Raw genomic sequence first — 19,201 nt, forward strand, 5'->3', positions numbered from 1 at the left:
TTATGGATTAGCATAATCAATGCGCCAAAGGCCTAAAAACGACTCTAGAGAATCAGTTTGTTGAATTTTGACTGAAACCGACAGCATAATACGGTCCGCAACTTTTTAGTGACACAGAGAGCAATCAAGTGACCGAGTGGTAGTTGCGTCGACTGTTTTGAAGGCTGATTGGTTCATGGTCTCTGGACGACTTAACTGCACCTGTCAATTGCACTGAACGATTCCACTAGTTTTGTTTGGTGGTTGGTGTCGATCAGCGGCACTCGCTTTGATCACTTGCCCTACCTGTTCATTTCTCAAGTTGCATGGTTTATGTTCACGAATTCCCCCGCACAGGTGCCGAGTCGTGTGAACATGTGATCTCGGTTGTACTTTTTCCATCAGGTATGGTTATAAATCATGGAACAGGTTTAAAATTGTATGGAAAGCCTTACAACATGCCCGAATCGAAAGTTTGTTTTTTTGGGATTTGCATATGTAGTTTCCATTGTCCTCAAAAGGATGCGGTTTAAATCCGTGCGAGTCTCAGAATGCGAATGAGTAATTTTTGGCGGACATCGTCCGAATATTGCTCTACTTGCTTAGCCCGTACCAAGGGAGAAGAAGAAACTCTGGGGTTTGGTGTGCATTTTCTCGGTCATATTGGAATGCGAACTCTAATCACGTGGCATACTTGACGAGTAATACCAAAATCTACCAGCATACATTGGACTCGTCTGAATTCTCACCTCCGAACAGGCGTGTGCATTCACGTCTGCTTAGGGCGTACGGATTACAGGACGCCTGCTGAGGAGCAATCTAAGCAAATGCTTCGCATGTCTGAAAGTGGCTGACAAGCAAGTGGAGTCAGGACAAAAGTAGGGCAGTTTGAATACGAATGGCCTAGGCACAGACAAGAGCAGGCAATTCTTTCGTTACCCTCTTCAGATCATTCTTCTGCAAGTGCGTGCTATTCTCAGGTCACATCGACACTGCTAAACTGTAAACGCATAAGTGAGAGAATGGGGGGCAGTTTGAAGCACAGTCCTCTGGTTTGCTTGGCGTTGGTTTGCCGTAAAATGTGTCATAATCCGAATGAAAAATATAGATTCAAATGAATAGTCCGCAGAATCGCCTCCAACATATGCCAAAAAACTCAGTACTAGCTTTATTACATAGGATGTATCACGTGTAATTGGTCACACCAGCATTGGATGTTCCCAAGTATAATGAGAGAGAACACTGACCAAAGAAACTTCGTGTAGTTAAGTGGGATTTTGTAAGTTTCAGAACATGTCGCTTGTTTAGATAAGTATTTTAGCTGATACGAAACAAAAAAGGATGAATTCATCAAAGAAAAAGGTCGTTTAATGGTCGGAAATACAGTAGATATAAAGCAAACGTCTAAATTGCCAGTTATTCAGTCAAATACTGATTTATTTCCCCAGTGTGAGTTTAAATATGATTATCTGCAAAAGTGATACAAGATCGAAATGAGTATCGGATTTCATAGGGAACAAATATTTGTTTGGGCGTAAGTGCTAAGACTGAGCGCAAAAAGAGCACAAATACACGAAGATTGCTTTTCAGTTTGTCGTTTCTGAGAGCCGGATTGTGGCTTCTAGTCAGTAAATGAGATTATTTTAAAAAAAATCGATTACGGTCATTAGCTTTCAATGGTGAAACGTTTGTTTGTGTATCGAGTGTGAAATTCGAGTAACTAATTAGTATACTTCACCTATTTTTCTGCCACGGAGCTGATCGGTGAGATTTTACAAGGTTGCAGGTGATCGCAGGACTGGTGGATTTCACAATTTCATCCCCATCATCATCAGAATTATTACCATCATAATCATTGACAGCAACATCAGTCGTACTACCAATAATCCTATTTGATTATATTTGGAGCCTCAAAGGGAGAAAAAGCGAAAAGAGTGAGTGAGGGTGACCAGGGTCTAGACTACCGTAAACCATCTGAGGTGTCTACACCTTTATGCGTTCAGTCAAATCAGCCGAATAAAAGCTGACGGCAAAAATGTCTATGAGATTAATCTCGTAGTCTCCAGATAAATGCATGGGGGCATGCAAAACTCATCCTAGAAATTTCATCCCATCATCATCAGAATTATTACCATCATAATCATTGACAGCAACATCAGTCGTACTACCAATAATCCTATTTGATTATATTTGGAGCCTCAAAGGGAGAAAAAGCGAAAAGAGTGAGTGAGGGTGACCAGGGTCTAGACTACCGTAAACCATCTGAGGTGTCTACACCTTTATGCGTTCAGTCAAATCAGCCGAATAAAAGCTGACGGCAAAAATGTCTATGAGATTAATCTCGTAGTCTCCAGATAAATGCATGGGGGCATGCAAAACTCATCCTAGAAGGTGGAGTGAATCAGTAAATCATGTATAAGTTTGTCAAGTCACCGATTCTCTTCCCCGAAGTTTGTACCATTGTTAATGAGGCGCAGAGGGCACTAGACGATGTTTCGGCATACATGGCACATAGCTGAGCCACCGTAGTTCACTGTGCTAGATGTTTTTCTCGGCTGAATAACATCCTGGACAAGCAATCCACCTCTGATGGCTTCGTCTAGAGTTCCTCGAATGCATTCCATATCTTCTCGCTTAAAGAGACACCGATAATCTTAATCCGAAGACATTGTACACATTTGTCCAAAGATGCCGTGTTCCATAACCATGCGAAAATACAACCCTTGGCCTTAGGGCCCAGTTGTATGCCTTTATGACGCCACAAATGACGTGAATTGTCAAACTTGACTCGGGCCTCTAACATTCATGCATGAGACAAATTCTGTTAGAGTTGATACAACTACCAGCGTATGTAAGATTCTCCACAACCCCCAAAGCTTCTCGAATTACAAGGGAAATGCTTAGAGACCGCACTTGTTAAGACATGACTGCGCTTCGCGAGCGCAGTTCAATGCCTGAAAGACGATATGATTTTGGTTAGTTTATTCAACCCTTCTCGTGCTTGTGCCTCATCTTCAGGATTATGACAAGGTCCAGAATTCTCGCCAGCAACGAGTTGGACAGCGGGACTTTAAAGACCCTCCAACGATGAAAATGAACGAAAAATGGAGACAGTGGACGTCTCCAAATACTATTACTGATACGGGAGCCTTAATAACGCCTACCTCACGCGCTATCCCGAAGGATAGAGTACAAGTAGTAGTACATCATCAGAATTCTGAGGTGTCTACTTTTGAAAGGGTGCAGTTTGGAGCGCTGACCAATAGACAAGACCACCTCTCAAGTGTGAACGTACTCGCCTGTTCAGGCGTGGTAATTCAGACGCAACTAGTTAACTGATGGTAAAACTGTGGCCTAGCATTTAAAGTCTCCTGGATTCAAATCCTGACAAGACTAAGGAAACGTACTTTCGTCAGCTCCAGATAGAGAGAAAAGTTCATTTTGGTGCTTGAATTCCTTAGCATTTGTTCGCCGGGATGGTTGTTCCGGTAAAGCAGAGGACTGCTTAAATGAGAGTTAAATGAATAGATATTCGAAAAGGGCAGAAGAACTGCACATCATAAAGAGGAGCGGTTGTCGTATGTGCATGAGTAACAGTTGTCCTATTTGTGCTCCGGATACACCGTCGATTAGTCATTCATCCATATACATTGGATCCAAACCTGTGTGAGGAGTCAAGACAACCAGACAGAACACTTAAGGAATGGCGAAAATTTCACGTTGGTCACAGATAAAAAGAGTCAAATGTGACTCGTAACGGAAGGCTTCGAAGCTATCGCATAATGTCACATTCAGTTCCGGTCTAAAATGGATTATGCCATAACTTGATGAGGTAATTTCTATGTTTGTAATGCAACTGTTTCCGTTGCTGTCACCGTTGGTTGTGCCACTCGTTGGGCCCATTTATGAGTGTTTAGTTGGGTGTTAGACCGCCATATCTAAACTGCCCACCATCCATTCTGTCTGTCGTTCTGCGCGAGAAGCCTGACAGTTGGGTTACGAACGTTCCGTCACCAGTGGAGGTGACATCATCAGTGCGCCGTTATTTAACAGCGCGTCGTTTGGACGGTGTTGAGCAGTTCCCTGTTCGTGCTGCTATAAGTCTCGTTGATCGAGAGTGATCTCGATTGTGATTGCGCTACTGAGTGGATGGCTTTCAAACCCTGAATTTTGTGACTCGCATCCAATGACCTATCGGCTTCCTGATCACCACTTCAGCCGTTGATCACTTGTTTTTATGGATTATCCGATTATAGTAGCGATCCTTTGCTCATAATGGTCGATTTCTGTGTGCCCATATATGGAAGAACATACTTGCTCCTGTCGTTTGACAGGTTTCAAAGCTTTCAGGTTCCCTGAGTTATATTCCTAGCGTATACCAGGATCAGTTGATCGAGTTTCCTGAAAGGTGATTTATATTGTTTATCTCGTATGCAAACGTTCGGTACAGTCTGTCTGTTGCAGCGTTCATCACAGTTCACCCAATTTATTCGGTACATTACTTAATTTCTGACGCTGCGATCGGACATTTATTTCGGTCTTGAAACTGTTTTGTCCTCAATACCGTACCGGACATTCTACTGTGCATTGACATCGCAACTCCTTTGCTGTTTGTGGGATGGCTGCGGGAAGAAGCAAGTGATAGTTGTCCGAAGGAGTGCATTAGTCTGTCCACTTCACGCCAACACATTAGAGACGGTATACAGGCCTGTAACACAATGTGTTTTGGAAAGTTTAGAATGTAACATGACGCACCATCCCCAACAAGGGGATCGAATTATACGTGGATGATACGATCATTTTAATCATGCGATCATTCCCATCGCACTCTGTACCCATACCATGTTCAGATGGTCTTCTTAGGATGAAGAAATCTGGAAATTCGGCTGTCAGTAGGCATCGCCGTACCAGGTGGCCTTCTGTAGATCACCTCCAATGCTACCACCACATGGTTATGAGTCACGGGTTAAAACGAAGGAACTAAGTCATTTGAAGACCAAAAATCGCAAACACCTTGCCGTTTCAAGCAGTCTTCTGCAATTCTTGGAACTGGTAAAAAAATATCACTATCAATAATTGATATCTCGTTCAAGATTGGAAAAACGATGCTGGTCTAAGTGAAGATAACTGCCCGTCAGGATAAAAATGATGAAAGTAAAGGAGATCTCATTAATTCAAATGACTACATATTAGTTCTTTGTTACTCTTTAGAGTATAGTAGTATAAGAGTGGTAGTAGTAGTAATGATACAGTAGTATATATAGTTAGACGATAGTCATTAAAGATGAGATTGTTCATGTGAGTGGAAGAAATTGGAAGAAATAGGCTCTGAACGACTGCTTTGGTAGAATCAAGTTCCACCTCACGGACCATTTTGCACTACCTCCTCACCCGTTGGTATACGCAAGCGGGCCTCGATAGACTTGAGTTAGTTCCCGAGAGCTATCACAACGGTATCGACTTATGCGGACAGTTCATTAGGCTTTCAAAGCACACATGGCATAGTGAAAGTTGAAACCTTATTGCCAACAGCATTGGCAGTGGGGTTCACAGTAGTAGCAGCATGGCTTTTCCAAGCATTAGTGGGCAAAAACTTGAAAAAAATCTTTACGTGTGAATAAAAGGTTGCAGAGCTCATCGAACTTGGATGGAAATATGCGATTAGGAATAGTGAACCCACTGTAATTGGGTCAGGGACTGTCAGATGCAGATATTTTCGGACAAGTATGAAGGAAAAAAACTTTGTTTCAGATGGACAAAATGTGTTATTTAAACCTAATATAACCATCAAACTTCGGTACTATTGTATAGTTAATTAATATCGAGCCGTTCTTGGAGGAGAAGAAAAGTTGCTTTGTGTTATTCTGAACAACTGTTTCAAGGTATATACAGGCTCCGCTTGTGAAAAAGTGTAAGCACTTGTGTAATAGAAAAATTGCCATTCAATTATTTGCTTTGCGCTAGTCGAAACAGTGAAGGTTTGCTTGCCAGTCAAACGTTGTTGGATGTTGTCCTAGTTTTCAGACAGAATTATCATTCTGCTCCGTTCAGTGTGGTGGCCACCGTGACATCGCCAGGGTTTGTGTCAGAAATATGATGGAGACTGACAGATGGTTTGGTCCAACACAGCATCATCAATAGCACTGAATCTCCTATGTTATTCAGGCGTACTTTTGCCCAACGTCTGTCTGGAATTGTTCAAATTGGCTATCATATTTCGACGGTTTTGGCAGTAACCATCTTAGAGGGGCAAAAATACTGGCCTGAAAAAGTTTCCGTGTATGCTTCCCAAATGAGATGGGACAACTCTGATAATAAGGACCAAGATGAACATACTAGTTGGAGTTGGATAGAAGGAGCAGTTTTATTGCGCCGACTTTAGGGTGACCACCTAACTCACTAAGTCAACTGTCTCCACAAGCGGTTCCTTGCGAATGAAAAATTGTAAGTGGTATGCTTTTATCCTAGTAGTATCCAGAAAGTGCAGTCTACGGATTGTTCGTGAAGCAACCTCTGCTACTAGTTGCGATGTAAGTTCATGCAATCGAATACATATGCAGTGAAATTGCCATCAGAGGATAAACTAATCGGACTACTCATACACTGCATCAGTAATATGTTGGTACGAATCCCTGACCAACGTGGCTCCGCAGTTCATGACCCAGGGCCATCACATATGGCAAAAATACGTAAAAAATAGATTATACTAATTCAGAACATTTGAGAGCTGTTAAGACGAATACGCTCAAGAAGGTATATTAAAAATGACGAACAATCTGTTCGCATAAATACAATTCAAAACCCAGCTCACAGTCTTAGGGATACAGCTGCCTAGTGTATGTGCATCTGTAGGCTCGTTGGTTCTAAATGTTAGTAACTCAGCGTCCAATACGATATTAAGAAGGGGTAACCAGTGGACCTCCGTCAGGTCGAAACAGTGCATTGGAATCTGACTTATCCTTCTTGGTGAAGGTCAACTTTGTGATGCTTGGGTCCACGGATGGCACAGTAGGTTTTACCTAAGTATACAGACCACAGTAATTCTGTCACCACCGCAGCTGAATCAGGTAAGGAATTAAACGGGCATTACATATTTCCAACAAAAATGTTGCATTTTCCTCAGTGAGTTGCTGGCTGAGAAATCATATGTAACCTCCGTTCAGAAACTAGAGACCATGGCCGACACACCAGTAGTTTATACTCTAAATTTAGCGGGAACCGAAAATGAATGAACAGGCGCAATAGCAGTTTCCAACCACATCAGGCCCACCTATGAAGTCTCACATGTTACAAAGGTAGTGTTTTCAGTTAGCTTTCGATAGAAAACCACCTTTACAACATCAAATTTTCCTCGGAGAAGACAAACTGGAACATCTTCAGGAAATGCGCTTGGGGATATTTGCCTAACTAACTGACAGACTTGCCGGCACACTGTCTAATACCTCAAAAACTTTTTAGAAAATGGCATTTCTCGAGAACTGCAAATAGGGAGGATACAGCCCTTCTCGTCCTATGGTGTTATGCAGCTGACCCAACTTTTGACCCAGCAATCCACTACCTGCAATTCGTCATGGATTCAACCAAGTGTGAGGCAAACAGTGGTTAGTGTAACCATTCAAAATGATTCTCATGCGGGCGATGTATGTTCATAAGACCAACAGATATAGACTCTTTATTTTGGTGGTGAAATTAAATTAAACCTCTATTTTACCGTCAAGGTATGCCAATATGTCTACATTGTTTTTTGCTTTTCTTTTAAACGTTGCTTGGTTGCCTTAGGAACACAACTAGAAAACTACTAAAGCAAGTTATTCTATGTGGCAGTCAATTCAGACCTGTGTGAATAATTACGGTCAGATCAAATGTGTGATATAAGGCAATGTTACCCCAAAAATGTACAACTTTGCCAGAGTTACCTTTTGATGAAATGTTGCTACTGTTGGTGTCTGCTCTGTTTAGTGCACTCACTTGAAGCGGCGCCTTAGAGTAGCGATTTTGGTTCAGAAGTCATATTGTGGTCGGATGACTAACATATGATCAATTTGCTAACAAAATTCTGTCGCATCATCTTCGTTCAGGTCAGGTTGGATCAGAATGACAAGGTCCATAAATAGGGAAGCCTGGAAAGCATAAAGATCTAAAGAGGGGATTTCTGAGCGTTTGAGGGTGATATGAATACCATCATGAAGTCGGCCAACAAACTACAGGAAGATGAATGCAGTAGGAGGTACGGGGCAGGCAAAAGAGACCGAAAGTATTCCCATCTAAATCAAGTGCTCTTGAGCGCCCGGGATATTTGCTTCGTCTGTTACGACTATTTCCTCCAAACCAGCTTGTTTACATCTTCGCTACCTTCACCCTTACTTTCAGGAAATTGGATACCGAAACTCAACAAACAGCTTGAAAAATGCATTGTTTTAAGGTCTGTGTGGGACGGAAATCAGGGATAAAATTGATCTCAGGATTAACAAGTGACCATAGCACTTTTAGATTCCGACCGTTATCTAGGACACTCCACGTAGCTGCACCGATGTTCACACTATAATCTCACGTGAGATGCCAGTACAGTGCATGCAGCCGATACCAGAGCCAGCTGCAGCATTGCTGCCAAAAGTCGAAGGCAGTCTGTAACGCAGTGCGGCCAGAATTGAGTGGATTAAGCATTCGGCCCGTTTGGTAAGGATACTCCATTTGCACACGGTGGATGTGAGCATAGAACCGTTCCACTTGTTGCTAGGACTAGGTAATTCCTACTCATTTTGAGTAATGATATCACAGCTGGAGTGAACACTTTCTTAATAGCACGAGGTCCTCTGAAAGTGATTTATCGTAAATGCGCACACACAAATCGTTGTAGATAGAAGCTAGAAGGAGAATTAGCAAATTATATTCATTCGTAAATCAAATTGATCTCAACTGGAGACTCAGATGAATCATAGCTCAGTCTCTTGTGTGTGTTCTACTTGAACTGAATCCCCTACACAAAGGCCGTCTCATGTTCACATAGAACACAGGGTTTAATGAAAACTCTGGGACTACGAGAAGGGTGTTACCACTCTTGGGCTGTCGATGAATTTTTTAGCAAACTTATGATTAGTGTGTCCCATCTGGTATAACCATATCCTGTGGATGACTTCTTTCCTTGCTTACCCTCTAATGGTCGGATCCAACACCACAGCCTGGCACATTTTTCCATTCCCACTTCCTAGTCCTACCCCTACCGACACTTCATATTCATCCGTTCAGGGGGTTCAAATTCGGGGCAACCGTTTTGGTTGACTACTAATCCTGGGCTTTTGATTATTATTTAACCAGATTCGATATGGAAATCCGGTGAAATCTGAAGGTTGGTGCATATGTGATCCCACGGGGAATCACAATACTAGTCACAAGGGAATCCCTGTTTGAAGCACCTGAGATAGTTGGACTAGCTGTTTTACCTATCACGGACTAACGTAAAAAGGTCACTCCTGATAATTTCACAGTATTTGAAATAACCAGTTGAACTTGAGTAGTCACAAGTAGTTCACAGATTCGTATAATTCACAACTGGATTATCGTCCCACAGCGCCCCTAACTGTGGTCGATTAATGAGCCCAAGTGTGACAAAACAGTCATGTTGTTGCTGAGCAACAGCATGTCACTGGCATGTCACAGCATAGTCACTGGCTTTCCTAGCTGCTAAGTTATAAGCGATCTCGACCAACACCGATCGATGTAGCAGACTGAGTCTTTTATCACGCCGTCTAGAAACAATGAGTCTGCTTCGGGAACAAAGACGCCGCGAAATTTTTCAATGATAAATCTGAAACAATTAGTGACTCAACATTTGTGTCTTAACTAACTATAGGTCACAAGCCGCTGCCACAGAGGTCAAACTGAAAAGCAGTAACCCCATACACTTAATGTTTTCATCACGAACGAAACTGCTGCAGACGAAAAGGGGAAGCCAGTGCTATCTACGAACAAAGTATAACGGAACAAGACCGAAATAACGGTTTTCACTAATTACCTCTTCAACACACATCACAAAATCGTTTTTTTATGTTGACAGCCCAATCCAAGGACTCTAATTAGTAAACCATATAAGGCCAATATATGCTGAACTAATTTTCGAACTGAGGATTAGAAAAAAAGATGATGTATCGCGTTAGTTACCAAAAGTTACCATCCAGCGGATGTAAAGTGAGCGCTTCGAGGAAGAAGTCACTGCATGTGGCTCTTCAGTGCAACTAGGAGAAATGGTTTGGATTCATTTTGGAACAGGTGGGAACGGCTGATGCCGCCAACTCATTGTGGCTAGGCAAACTGAGGCAGCTTGAGTGATCGCTTGTCACTATCATTCCCACATTCGTTCCCTCGAGTGCCGCAATATATAATGTTCTGGGGACTCAGATTTGGGCACTATTTGAAGATGCAAATCACATTCAGTGCTACATCACGAACGAGAGATTCAGCTGAATTCCAGATGAGTCTTTTGCGAAAACCAAATTTGTTTGCAGATAGCTGTATTTCACATTCAGTGTCATCTGGGCATTTCTGCCCTCGGCACAACCCTTAGATTCCTTTAGGGACCATCATGGGAGAATATTTTCGAAAGTGAGGAAGTGGCGACTGGCATACTTTCGGGAATAAACATATGGCGAGAAGGACTGTCTAGTAGGCTGTACGCATCTCCACCGAAAGCTGTGTACCTTTTTCCGAGGGATATTTTAAGCAGTTTGTCACACTGCTGGATCAACAGGAATCCAAGAACTATAGTTGAGCATTGTGAGGCGCTCCCGAAGTTTATCCAAGCGACCCAAGTAAAGTTAACGGCAGGCTGCAATCAACGTCTGCTTTTGCTCGCACTCAATGATTGGAATCTTTTGAGTATGCACATCAAAGGCCTTCCGTAAATTATGCCTACGATTTTGATGGAATTTTCTTTATTAAAGAATGAACACTCTAAAGGACAAGCCCCTTATGGGTTGTATATCAGCAGTAGATGTATTGGACGGAAAGAACAGTAGATCCACTAGCCCGTCAACCACACTATCCATACATCATGAATATATGTGCTCGATAGCTGACCGTCAGCTACTTTTCTGCGGCTAAGCAAGTAGCGGAAGAAATACAGATGAACTGAGTTCATTCATCTTTGTCCTATTCAACAACTAAGAATTATGCTGCAACGGGTATCACCGCTTCTGGTTTTTGGTTTGGGCTCTCCAAACCTGAGATTCGGACAGCGTAAAGTTTGGTTTGAGCGCGACTCGACTTTCATAGTTTGGGGATGACAGTGAGCTGATATGGCCAATGCGATACCTAAACGTGCAATAGAAAGAACGAAAAAGAAGAATGAATACCACTATTGAAGTTCTTGTAAAGGTTTTCTCTAGCTACCTCATTTAGTAACAAGCGGCTTCACAAACTGGACGGTAATCTGCGAGTCCTGAAAAGTGTGAAACACCGCAAACGAGTCAGGGTAACCAACTCAGCAATGATTTCATGAAGGTACAGAAAGCTCACAGTCATATACGCCGTCTAAGCGACCAGAACGGGGACTCACCAAACATCGACAAAACGTTTCCTTCAAGTAATCTATGGGACTTTAAACTGTGCACCTGAGATATGCTTTTATTTGATGTCCCAACAGAGTGAAGGATAACAATTGGCCCAACTTATTTAATGTAATTGCGTAGAGGCTGGCTTGTTTTCCCACCTGACTGAGACTATTGCATACAGCTTCCGACTGGTTGATGCAAAAAAACACCGACAAGTCCAGGTGTCTATGGATGCCGCTGTAAGTGCCGTGGATGGGACCGACGGACTTCCGATAATCAGACAACTTGGGCGATTCCGCTTTGGAGCAGGTGTAACAGTCGAAGCACGTGAAAATTTACTAGCTGCTAAAAACTTCTGTAAGACTCTTTGCCAGCGGATTCTTTCATTGTTTGTCTAGAAGAGACGTTTGGGACGTAGTTCAGCCTGGATAAACTGGAAGTTATGAGCTATGCAATGATGTGGGCGGGGTTGACTCAAACAGCCCGCAAATGTTCCAGGCCTATGAAAGAGGAAACGGATTAATGAATATACGTGAATCGTAATATTGGGAGCTTTTTCAGACATTCATTCGTTGAGGCAATGAAAATTTTAGTACTATCACATTGGTTTAACTCTCTGCCAGCCGGACTAGTGGTCGAGCCCAACGATCGAGTCGACTGATATTGTACACACTACGCAGTGTCTCGCTGTAGGCAAATAGAGACCTCCATAGAATTTGCCAGGGGCTTGTTGTTCTTCGCTTACCATGCCGCCAATAACAGGCTTCCGTAGTTTAGGAGGAATGAAGGAGAAACGCGTCCGATATGTGCTTTAAAGTTAACTTCCATTAAGACTTGCTACAATTTGACTTCTCGTGTCGTCTGTGAGTAAACGAGCACCCACGATCAGCTGATCACGCTTCCCCCACCTTCTACTTTGGGTTTCGTCCCCTTGAATTTTTATGGGCCTATTACGTGTTTTCGTAAACTCGGAAAGAATTGCCTACCAGTAGAGTTAGAAGGCATTCGCGTTAGAAACTTACCAGTGTACCCATTGTAGAGGACAACTATGAAAATAACCTCATAAGCCACGTCAGTGAATTCATACGTAGCTGTGATAGTTGTAGTAGTAAGAGGCTTTTGACATCCTGTCACATTGTCGAATTATCTAAAATTGCGATATGAAGTATATGAACGGCTACACGTAAAATACCAAGATTTTCATTTGAAACATATTGATTATCTTCAATGGATCCATACGCGTGTCTACACTGACCAAAGAAATCTTGCGTTCCTGGCCTTAGCGACTACAACCGAGAGATATTCTGAGGTTGAAAGAATGCAAACATAGTCGCCAGATTCGCGTTCAACTGTCAAATTTCTGTCAAACCCATTTATAGAATCGCCGTTCGGCTGAATACCAACAGGCCGTATGAGTGATGTTCCTTCCCTTGGTTTTTATATCTTAGTGACCAAATGGCCCGACTGATCGGACAAAGTAAAGAAGCAATGATGAAATAGTAGGCTGTTAACTGATGGGTAAGCAGACCATTAAATGAATACTCACCGAAAAAAATTTTGTCAGTTCGAAGTGTTGTCTGTCTACTTCAAACCTGTGCGAAAAATGCCCCATTTTATGAAAAGTCATCAGTAATTAGCCTTTTATCTAACTTTCACTGAGGGCAACGAAATTCGGGTTGTGAAAATGAAACTAGATATGCAAGTTATTTTCTGAACGGTATGATTTATCGTCATTTTCTTCCCATGGATACATTGCGTGGTCAGATTTTACTAGCAGACGTACGGAGACGGTTCTGAAAAATTGAAAACTTAACTTGGCTTAGCTAAATAGATTGCGGACTAACTTAAGTGAACAAACTGGCTGAAAGTTTCACAAGAATGGGCCAAACGAAGCCGAATTCGCGAAAATATCTAGACTGTTCCGTCAAATTGGGCACTACTTAGCTGGAGGTTACGTGTAATTGAAGCATTCTGATTTTCATTTTGAACTGCAAGAGCGTTTGCTGAGTAAATGGCAGAGTAAACTAGCAATCTGTGTTATCAAAGGACAGTAGCCGTTGGTTAGGGTGATGCTTTAGAGAGGTTGACAGATAAAAGCATGGCACTGTCACTATTTAAAAGATAACAGCTCAGAATAATGAAAAACAGTTTTGGGTCTCCCTATCGACCGACCTACTCCTTCCTACTTTCTCTTCCTTTTAAATATCACGTTGGTTTAAAGAACTAAGACGGATGTGGGATCACTTGTGAGTCATAAACCAGATGCTTTGTAAGCAATAGCGTATAACTACTAATGGCTGGGCTCGATGTGGCCACTGTTATGCTAAGCGAACACAGGTTTTTATTGTTATTAGTGATAGTGGTTGAATGGTCCACAGAAGTTGGCAGTTCTGTTGCGGAAGTTTACTTGCCAACTTAAGTGACATCGGTGATGATAACAACCAGAAAAAAGATGAGCAGGTTTTTCCTGGGTGAGTTTTTGGAGACAGAATTTCTTGTCCATCTGGGTGGATGCAAATTCCTCCAGCTGTTTGCTTAGGCTGCGAACCACCAGTTAGTTTGTGGACGACACTCTGGGCATTTTGTCAGATACATGGCGAACGGTTTGAGCACTGATCGAGATTTCTGCCAACGAGAAAATTGAGTTAGTCTTCTCCCACCATAGTAGCAATAAGACGCGAAAAACTGTAGCTTAATCATACTCTGGTTTGATGCGGTTCGCCAATAAACCACTGCAACAAATTATACTGTTGACTATCACAGATAAAATAATGGGAATACAGAAGCACAAAACGGCAAAGGATGAATAGCAAAACAGAACCAACTCCATTACGGTGCGTATTTATGTGGCCACACGAGGCAGTGTTAAGTAATCAGTGGTTTCCGAGAATGGGCCAGTAACAACCGGTTAGTCAGCCACTCAGAAAAGCAGTCATCCGGTAAACTCACTGGCGGATGATATAGTTGGCAACCAAATAGCGTGCAAAAAGATAATTCGTTAAAACTGTTTGACAAGCGTAGTAAGCGAGCTAGGACAAGCGAATAACTTCCTTCTGAGCCGAACTGTACCGACTTGAAGTGCGGCAGATGTATGCAAGTCTGGGCTCTGACCGGGAACAGTGCAACAACTACCAGTGACTGTCAACTATATGTTCGACCAACGCAGGCGGATAACGTTAACGGAAATGAAGGTCGGCAGAAATGCACGATGTAGACAGAGGATAAGAACAGCTCCATCAAACAACTTGATCATATAGACACAGGAGGAACATCGAGGCGATCGATAAGGCGAATAACTGTCTGTCAACCATTCATTGAGCCTGTGAACTTCAACCTTTAGTCGACCAGTAGATGAATGTTCAACTACTGAATGGTCTAAGAGGAAGCTGAACAATTAAAAAAAATGTTCAAACTGTCTTCTAGAATCACAAACTCGTATAGAGCGCTCGTGGTCAAATACTAGTTGTTTGTTAAAAAACCGGAACAAGATTTGTGTTGACGTACAGCTCACCCAGTTTGTCTGAGTAATCTTCAATCATGCACCACTAAGTTGATAAATTCTTGTGATTCAACAGATGGTTACATGTTGCTGGACTACACTGAGCACCATTTGTATAGGTTGATACATTCGATCTAGCCATTAAAATCTAATTGAATTTGTGTATTTCTTTGTTTCAAAGCTTCCGCCCCCGAAGGGGAATGGACCAGATACCCCAGTCATTTCGTGAGTCAAGCACCGGACGAAAATCCTGAGGATCTCACCTTGGTCCGACGTTTGTCAGAAGGCGACCCGATTCACGGGACGTTTCTAGGTCCAGTCCGACTTCGTCAGTCACACAAACTGGCCAACATTTCTACGGTATACCTGTTTGAATATCACCGGCTGCCTTTAAATACTGCGGCCAAGATCATCATTCCGTTCTTGCTTCTCGTGGCCTGTATTTCCAACCTATTCATTCTGCGGGTCAGTTACAAACTGTCATTCCGAAAATTACCAATAGCAATATACTTTGTGTACCTATCAATTTTCGATCAGCTGGATTTACTGGCCCGTGGCACAGACTATTTAGTTGAAGCCTATGGAGGCATCCGCCTTTTCACAGCAATGCAGTTTGTGAGTAGATCTTCATGCCAACTCTTGTCTATGACTCATAGTGCGGTGCGACATCTTCAATCAGCCTTGCTAATCGGCTTGTCTATAGATCTATGTCGATGGTCAGCGAAGCCAGTTCGATTTTGGATACGTTTTCGTTCTGAATGGACACAGAATGTTGCCTTGTTGGCTGCCATTCTCGCAATTATCCTTGATAGTCAGTTTCTCTGGACGTTCGACCTGTCCCCATCGGATATTACTCAGTTGCATGGAAGGCCGGTGCAAAACATTTATCAGTGTGGATATTCCCAAACCTCCACACTTAGTCCCCTTTTTCTGTATTATGTGTGGCCGATTATGGATCATTTATGGGGCGATGTACTCCCATGTTTGACCTGCACCATTGCTGGTATCTTCAGTTTGATTTGTTCGGACGTGAGGCAGCAGAACCTGAAAAAAGCCAAAGCAGTGACGCAATACTGGGCCAGCAGAATCCAACAGAATGATCGGGACCAGATGACACAAGTACGTTGTTCTGTGGCCACTCGATGGATAAACCTGGATTTAATCACTGAAACAATACGGGCGTATGCGATGGTGGTGTTGACAACCGGCATTTTCATTCTACCAAGATGTTTCTACTACCTCATAAAGTATGCGTTATTTTCGAGTAAGTTAATGGAACTCATTCGTTTCCCTCTCTTTATCTCCCATTTATATAAATTTTAGGTAAATTGAAGTTGCGGCAGCATTTAGAAGGCCAAAACTGCACGGGAAAAGTTGTCTTAATTCGTTAGGCGAGATACTTGTATATTGAATGGTTGTTCACGTTGTCCTTCGGATAGTGATTATCTGCCCAACATGTGACTGTGAAGCCAGAGAAAATCAAACATTTCGCTCTAATATACATGAGACTGGATTTGTCAACCTCAATAACTAGTTGCTTGGGCTTCTTGCAGGAATATATGGGTAACTGTGAATAACTGTTGGGAAAATCCAGAGAAGGAAAAGAATATTTTATCCTTCACCGTTCATCCTTTTTATTACGTTGTCCCACGTTATTTTGTGAGGAACAATGACGGCCAAAGAGTGTGGCGTTATGGAGAGGTCAAATTTTGACATAACCTGTTAGTTGTCATGTAGTTTGTTGGTGGTATGAGCAGATTTGGGAATTTTCAAGGGAGATTTCGTCCTGTAAAAGCCGAGAAATACTGACAGCATTTTCATCCTTACTGGAACACAGTGTGTGTCTCACAAACTCGCGACATCCTGGCTCGTAGATGAAAACCAAAGTATTCGACCACGAGCGACAGGCTAAGTTATTTTATAGAAACTAAACGACAAATGGGAGTTTCATGAGGTGATTTCACAAAAGGCACGCAGAAAAAAACAGCCGCTTTGTTACTTACACTATTTTTTTTACAATATTCTCTTGATAAGCATTACTTTTGTTTACCTTGTGAAGTGGCAATCTTTACTCCCTCATGAGACTGAATGTGCGGTTGTCAGAAGGCTACTGAAGAATTCATGGCTTCCTTTCTCACTTTGGTCTAAGCTTAGATTACTTGCGATATGTCGATGTATTCATCACCTCCATCATCCCTCGTGGAACTAGGGCAGGTCCACTAGACAATATCCTGCTCACAGTTGCTACCACTGCCATCAGTTCGGTGAACGTCAGATGCGCCGGTCGCCCTGGGTTACTGTAACGAACATTGTAGCGAAATAGCATAAGTCTATGGTGTTGTCTTCCTGAGCACTGTCATCAACATTATCATCATCATCATCATCGACAGCATGACATCAGTGTTCAACACCATGCTTCACTGCCGTACAACCACGATTAATTTGAAAGCCTTATTGTAAGAAAAAGGGTAAAGGTGGACAGGGAAGGGACTTACTGCTAGCTTACCACAATCATTCCGAGGTGCCCACACCTCCAGACATTCACTCAGGCATTGTAGCAACTATCCAATGTGTGCTCGCGCTACCATGGTCGACTGCGGCTCCAGCATAGTGAGTCATATTTTGATTCACCCATCTTCGTTCTTTGTCCGCTGGAAATCTCAGTGAGGTTTGGCACATAGACGTCGGATCGAAATTACTTCTCCCACGATTCAGTCTTTCTGACTCCGCCCTAGCTGGAGTGGTTTACGCGAAAAACATTATCCCTCCTAATCCCACGAACGTTGTTACATTTACCGCGACGTAAGTGTTTGCGGAATGTCAGCAATTATAAACAAACACACAAAAATGTCGCCCCACCCATCCACACCACTAGCAGGTATCATGATTTCGACAAACGTAAAACCCGTACGCTCCATCGTTAGTGTGAATGAGCCTATGGAAAGTCAGTACGAACTATGGACCGAATTTCGTGCAATTTGGGTTCATTGCCAAGCTCAGCGAACAAACCAACCGCCGTATATCCTGTGCATTTTGAGCAGTAAACTTAGAGATAACCATTGACGTTCAATCTAGAAACTTAACCGCGCGGTACAATCCTATCCACGACTCAACACATGCTTGTGCATTCAAAACTAACTCGAGATAGACCAACTCAGATCCAGTCAGTCCCGGGTCAAAGAGTCAAAACGTAAGTTTATTCACCTGAATAGCATTGAGGTTTGCGGTTAGAAAAGATCCCAAACCGCAAATTAATGAAGAGAATACTGAAGGCTTCTATTGTCAGCGAGGAGGTTAACTATTGGTGACGGGTGTTAAACGCGTTCATTTTATGTTACATTGGTCGCTTTCAAGCGATTTGTACTGCGTAAGGAAATGGTTCAGAAACATGATAAAAAAATAGATATACTGGGAGAAGGAATAAAGTTGGGCTGTGTGGATTCTGTAGGGCTTTCAATTTGGATCACCAATAGACTTGCTCACCAATATATGCTTGTAGTCTTTATCAACTTATATTAACTTTGGCCGTTTTTCTACCCCAACAACAGATGACCGTCTTTACAAGGCACCGAATATACGAAATGAGCTGAGCGCGGATGAATCGGAATTCCACGGACAAAACGCATTCATTACCAGAAACCAAGCATCCCACCTACAAAAATACGAATCGTCCCTGGAAGCAATCGAGTTTATGCTCCGTTGTCTTGGGGCCGTCAACACCATCGTCTGCACCATCATTCTCTCACACACCATGACACCGTTTCGGCGGGAGCTGCTTGCATACAGAGGGAAAATCACTTCTCTTTTACGTCGAGCTGCTCCATTAAATCAGGGGAACAGGTCTTCCGGCACACAGAGACTTCACTTGATCAACAATGAAAGAACAACAATTAAGTCTGAGAACAAGACCAAAGTTACTGATTCGGTAGCTGAGCCCGCTTATTGTAAAAAACACCGTAGTCGGGGTCGAGAGTACAGAGACGTCAAAGTTCGAAGTGAACAGAATCAAATCACTAAGTTGAACAACACCACACGTCCAAATCCACGGAACCTAGACAAGACGCAGAAACATTCATCGAAAGTTGAACCAAACTTTAGTGTAGATTCAACACAGCCGGACAAGACTTTTTTCACTTCCTCACCCAGAAACAAGTCCCATAAACTATATTCCTTATAG

General features: G+C 42.6%; 1 protein-coding gene across 1 annotated transcript in view; it reads left to right on the top strand.

Moving 5' to 3' along the window:
- T265_09158 (hypothetical protein) overlaps positions 1 to 19,201 on the top strand; it is a gene marked incomplete at both ends in the record, with an annotated part of 68,290 nt that extends 49,089 nt beyond the window's left edge. The window contains 2 exons of the mRNA XM_009175164.1: positions 15,206 to 16,288; positions 18,573 to 19,201. Coding sequence (XP_009173428.1) covers positions 15,206 to 16,288; positions 18,573 to 19,201 — 1,712 coding nt within the window. The remainder of the gene's footprint in view (positions 1 to 15,205; positions 16,289 to 18,572) is intronic.

Source organism: Opisthorchis viverrini, assembly GCF_000715545.1.
Source record: "Opisthorchis viverrini unplaced genomic scaffold opera_v5_262, whole genome shotgun sequence".
NCBI classification, from domain to species: Eukaryota; Metazoa; Platyhelminthes; class Trematoda; order Opisthorchiida; family Opisthorchiidae; genus Opisthorchis; species Opisthorchis viverrini.